Below are 6062 nucleotides of genomic sequence, written 5' to 3'. Positions count from 1 at the left end.
CAAAGGTGCCAATTCTAGTACCTTCTTGTTTAGTTAAGTGGACCAAATCTAGGTCCTGGTCACAATTAGTAACAGGATAGAACAGTTTCGGTTCCTAAACAGTTCTTGGCACTATGGAATAGATAGAAGAATTTTCAATGGTTCCAAACAAGGTGGTTCTATTGCTAGTGTTGTGGATTTTTTCATTGTCATAAGATATATGTCACTTGCTTTAGAAAGGAAATTATAATACAAAACCATGATGATTTTATGGTCTTACTCCTTAAGACTTTTTAAGATCACATTTAAGTTTTTTCAAAATAACAATTAAAAATTAATGATGACTAAACAATCAAGTCCCGATGTAGATTTAGTATTAGCACGAAATAAGTTTATAATAACAAAACTAAGAGTCCGTAAGAGAAAAGACTCCACAAATACATCAATCTATATCAACAAAACTTGAGATACAAGAACATTGACAGTTCCGGTTTCATACGGTACCAAACTTGTATTTTGGTACTGGTACTGTTAGGAATTTCATCCCATTTATTATTAAACCATCTTGTTTATTAAATGATCTGATACTGGGTTTTAGTGGGACGATTGATACGGACCGGGCTCAGACCTGGACTAGTTCCAAGTGAGCAAAAAACATCAGGCAGAGTTTACAGTAGTTCATTGACCAGGTTCCACCCATATAGTCGAGGAGACAGTTTTTCTTCACCTACGGTCAAGGATTCCTGAGGGGTTCAGATGGTGAGCAAAGAATGCCGGAGAACAATGGCGTGTATTATCAATTTTGTACAGTAGGGGGAAGAGCATTTATGACCCTAGATGGATGTACTTTTCCTTCACTCATGATACGATAAAAGTCATTCCTATGGTCGAGCTCCCCATATTTGCAAATCTTATGAAGTAAGGGTCTCAATTTGGCTATCAAAACACGCAACAATAAGTTATTCATACAATCCATCGATCTTCATAGGCAAGCTCCAATACTATTGAAAGCGGAAATACACAATACAACATGGAGATCTGATAAGTATGCAATAACGATTATGGAGTCAACTATAAGCATACTTGAATCCATGGTGGTAGCAGAACAATCCTTCGTTGCAACATGAACATCGTTGTTGGTCTAGTCTACCCTCTTTCCTTTTTCACTTTATGATTTTCTTATCATGTATTTAATAAGCCATTAATAACAATTTATAAAATGAGGGTAGGGACCAACCCTGCAAAGAAATTAGGGTTTCTTTTCCATTAAGGAAACAACACCTTAAGTCCACACGTATAATATGGCTCATACCATTAAGGCCTAACTCCATTAACACAACTAAACCAATTTTATGAAAATAAAACATGAAACTATGCTAACCTTATGGAAACCACATTAATTGGTTTGATACCCAAAAAAAATATTGGGTGAAAGTTTGATACAAATTTTTTATCCTAAACCATAGATCACTCTAATGACAATAATCAAAACCTATTCATTGATAACCAGTTTTGGTATTTATCAAGTTGGTTCTAATCTAGTTCCTGGTTCTAGATTGACCCTCACTCTGTTGTTCAAGTGGGGAGAAGACTATGCTTACTTTTTTCAGACATTTTCTTTTCTTTTCTTTTCTTTGACTTCCAAACATAGCCTAAAGAATTTCTGGTTCTTTTCCGAGTGTAATAAGTTGAACCCATCGGTCTAACGGCTCAGACCGAGATTAACCAAATATTTGGATTCTATTGAGTCTTTCAAATTGAACCATTTAATTATTAGTCGGTTCGATTTCGATTTAAACCGGTTGGTTCAGGTTCGGCTACTCAGCTTTGGTTTATGTATTGATACCCTTGCCCTTACCCTTCTGCTGATATTCTCCGCGGCAAATCGCACTTCTGAAATTGAGAACTCGATTGAGAGAAAGAGGGAAAGAGGGAAAGAGGGAAAGAGAGAAAGAGATAAAGAGACAAAGAGAGAAAGAGAGAGAAAAGAAAGAAGAGAGATATGGCAGGGGAAGACAACGGTGAGTTCTATCTTAGATACTACGTAGGGCACAAAGGAAAGTTTGGACATGAGTTCTTGGAGTTCGAGTTTCGCCCAGATGGGAAGCTTCGTTATGCGAACAACTCTAACTACAAGAACGACACTATGATCCGCAAGGAAGTTTTCCTCACCCCCGCTGTTCTTAAGGAATGCCGCAGAATCATTTCTGAAAGCGAGGTATGTTCTTATTCATTTTATCTCCAGCTTTTCTTTCTTAGGGTTTTTCTTTTCTCTAATTAGCTCTATATTTTTCTCTCCCTTTTGATTGTTAGATTTTTTTTTTTTTTTTTGGTTGGATTTGATGCTTTAGATAATGAAGGAAGATGATAACAACTGGCCAGAACCCGACCGAGTTGGGCGCCAAGAGCTTGAGATTGTGATGGGGAACGAGCACATCTCTTTCACTACTTCGAAGATTGGGTCTCTTGTCGATGTTCAGAGCAGCAAAGATCCCGAAGGGCTTCGCATCTTCTATTACCTTGTCCAAGTAACTTTTTTCTTTTTATTGGATTTTCCTATGTTTTTTGGGTTTTGTTTCATTTACTTTCAGTTTGCATTCCATGGTTCGGTTTCTTCAAAATAATTAGGGCATATTTAAAATTTGTTATTGTAGAGACGTAGCTTTTTTGTCTGAATAAGGATGGTTTACTCTGCCAATGTAAGACACATCGCCTATACCCATTGCAACTCTAGAGGATTCGTGAAGAAATCCACCTTCTAAACCAGCCCGTAGGAAGAACTTAACAGATTGGGAATGACTTTCTTCCCCCTTACCCAAACTCTTTATTGCAGAAGAACTATTTGAAACATCCTTATTATTGTTATCATATATTCTAATACATGTGATGTGACTCATGGTTTTATTCATTTCATGGTTTAGTAAAGGTCAAAAAAAAAAAAAAAAAAAAAAAAAAAAGAAGAAGAAGAAGAAGAAGCTACATTATCCTTTGTTTGTAAAATCCTTTTGACCTACTTACATGGGAAGAGAATAAATTATATATTTGTGTTCAATACCTGGGCTTAAGTTATTGCATTTAATGCAGTTGCTTCCCTTCATTGAATCTAAACTATGTGTTATTGTGTTTCAATTATGATTTTTGAATGGGTGACAATGCTCATGTGTCTTCCTCAAACTAATGAGTTGGTTCTGATTCTCAGGTTGTAGGATCTTTATAGTATTTTAAATAGATTATTAATTGTGGAGAAGCTGTTGTATGTGGGTAGAGTAAATATGATCATACACCTGTCTTTCGTAGATATGGCCATCTTGAGAATAATTCATCCCTAGACTTCCTTCACGAAAGTGAAAGGATAACTAAATTTGGGCCCATTTGATGCTTTTATTATTCAATAGCATCTTCTATTCTCTTACTTCTTTGTATTAGATGAAGTTAAATTATACCGGTGATAAGTCAGGATAATTGTAATTCATATTAAGTTTAACAAACACATGTGTATGGATTTTGGTGTATATAGTGGGTGTTAGTAAAGTAACCCAAAGGAAACAGTCTTCAATAAATTAAGATAGAAAGGGACCATCACTTGTAAGAAAAAAATAATTAATAAATTAATAAATTAATGAGATAGAAAAGAAACATCAGAGTAAGATCTATGTGCAAGAGTCACATGAGTGTTCAAATGACTGTCTCATTGTGTCCACCTAAGTTTCCTACATGGCATGGTTGGTCCAACAAAAATATACAACTGAGTTCTTCTTTGGTACTCATGTAAGTACCTTTGAGTTGAGTTGTGTGTTGACACTGGTACTTCTTTCTTCTTTGGTGCTTTTTTAAGTACCTTTGAATCTGCATCACCTAATCTCTTAGGCTTCTACTAAAATAAGCCCGCTTCTGTGTTTCATCTGCTGATCAAAACAATAGGCAAGATACACATGAAAGTGCTTTTAGGCTGCTCTGAAAATGGAAATGAGGTCACATAATGCATTGTGCACCTAGCAAGCCCTTGCATGGCAAAAGATCAGCCTATGCATTGTCAAACCTTGGGGTTTATTGAAAAGAGAATGCCATCAAGGACAATATGGCTCTGATCCTTCTAATTGTGCAAGGAAATCACAATGGACCTTCAGCTCCATGAGACTTAAAACCCAGCAATTGAGGCTGAGTTTCCTTTTGTGGTGCCCTTTGAAATCCCCACCTTGAGAATATGAAAGACCATAATATGCAGAAGTGCTCTGCCCTCTTGGAATTACATTCCTCTATTGGGCTAGAAAATATTTCTACTTCTCTCCTGTTTCCTCCTCAACAGATCTTTGACTGACATGTTTAAAGATCTGTTATTTAGTGCTGTTATGTTGTATTTTTTTTTGTTCTATTGACTAAATCTTCGTTTTGAAGGTGGTAAGTCCATTTATTTGTTTCTGGTAACCTTCTATGGTAAGTCCATTAGCCAGTCTTGTAAGCTTCTATAGTGGATCAAGTATTCTGTGCAAGGAAGTAAGCAGTAGGATCAACCTATTATTCCTTGAGGTTCATATTTGGTGTTTGTTTCCTGGATCGCCCTGGATTTTTGAGGAGCTAATTTGTAGCTCCAAGAATGCTCCGTTGATTTTTTCCGTAGATTATGATACTAGCACTTGGGCAAAAAAATGTCGAATTCTTATTCGAAGAAGTTAAATGTTACTATTCGAGGGCTCAATGACCGTGCAGAACTGTCAATGGATCTTATTCCTTAGAAGAAGTTAAATGTTGCTAATGTATTGGCTACTTGACTTGAGGTGATTGGGAGGGTCTTAAGTGCTAACCAATGGGATTTTTCACGGTTTGGAAAATTCGTGACGGGATGCTGCTAATTGGTACGGTTCTATGATTGCAAAGGGGTTATGGCCTGATTGGAAGGTTGATTTTTTAGGAGTCTATGACCAGGTGGATTGCGACTTCCGCATGAGGTTGACAGGAAAAAGAAGGGGATTAGTGGGAGGTGCATAATGTCGGTGCTTAGCTTGAGCAGCGTGTATTTGGTGTAAGGAAGGTTAACTTTCCTTGGTAATTTAACTGGGACAAGAGTAGTAATGAATCAATGTGCTCAAATTTAGGGTTCATAGTTCAAGAAATAGAGGAGAACTAAAAAAATAGGACAAATGGAATTAGATTGAGTTGAAAGTCTAAACAAAGATTTAGAATGAGTGATAGTGGACAATTGCATCAAGTTCAATTTCTCTCCTCTGTTGTGTGGTCATAGGTGAAATTGATGCAAAATATGAACTGAAGTAAATGAAAATAAAGTAGGACGAATATCGAGGTTAGAGTGCAAGAACCAAGAAACCCATAATGCAGATTGGTAAACCCTAACCCTAAGTTGGTGATTATAGTAGAAAAATGTTCTATGTATGGCCAGCACAAGGGAGACATGTATATGTATTAATCTGATGGATAGAGTATTATGATTATCAAGCCTAAAGAACTAAACTATTGAAAGAGAGGGGAATGTTACCTTTGGAAAACAGAACAACATAAAGAAGTGACTGCTTTCGAAGAGAAAATCTCCTTCACATGAGACCTGTGAAATCCAGGTAATAGTTGTAACACATTGCTGGCAGTGACTGCAGATGTGGTTCTGCAAATGAAGAGAGTAGGTTTTAATGTGTTGGTCGCTGTGATTGAGAATAGCTAATCCCAATTAACTCTGTTTACTGCTGGGTTTCTGTTTGTGTGATGAGGTTGAAGAAGACAAGCTTCACCCCAGTCCATGATTCTAGTAACCCTGACTCATGTAGTAAAACAGTTAGGGACTAGATCTAAAAAAAATGAATCAAACTGTGTCTGAAACGGCCTTGGAGCTCTGGCATCATAGATGTCAGTCTGAAAAATGATGCAGCAAGTGTCAAGCTGAAAAACCATGCTAGACCATGACAGACCCAATTTTGAAGCCTGAAAGCAACCCAGGTTTAACTGGACCGTGACTATGAGAGACTGGGAAAGATAAGAGGTCCTCTGATGAATCTCTTCCAACAATAACCAAGTACTGGGCTCAGAAACCTGGGGCTCACTTCTAGTGCATATTTATTTTTTTTTTTTTTTTTTTA

At 36.9% G+C, this 6062-nt stretch overlaps 1 protein-coding gene across 1 annotated transcript; it reads left to right on the top strand.

Moving 5' to 3' along the window:
- Positions 1-1856: 1856 nt before the first annotated feature.
- LOC122081160 (protein mago nashi homolog) lies at positions 1857-2507 on the top strand (the record flags this gene model as incomplete). The annotated part of the gene is given in 2 exon segments (XM_042648151.1): positions 1857-2197; positions 2331-2507. Coding segments are annotated over 2 exon segments (393 nt in total), but the record flags the coding sequence as incomplete, so codon positions are not given.
- Between the last annotated feature and the right edge of the window lie 3555 nt (positions 2508-6062).

This window comes from Macadamia integrifolia, chromosome 6, assembly GCF_013358625.1.
Source record: "Macadamia integrifolia cultivar HAES 741 chromosome 6, SCU_Mint_v3, whole genome shotgun sequence".
In the NCBI taxonomy this organism is placed as follows: domain Eukaryota; kingdom Viridiplantae; phylum Streptophyta; class Magnoliopsida; order Proteales; family Proteaceae; genus Macadamia; species Macadamia integrifolia.
This window is presented reverse-complemented; position numbering and strand designations above follow the sequence as displayed.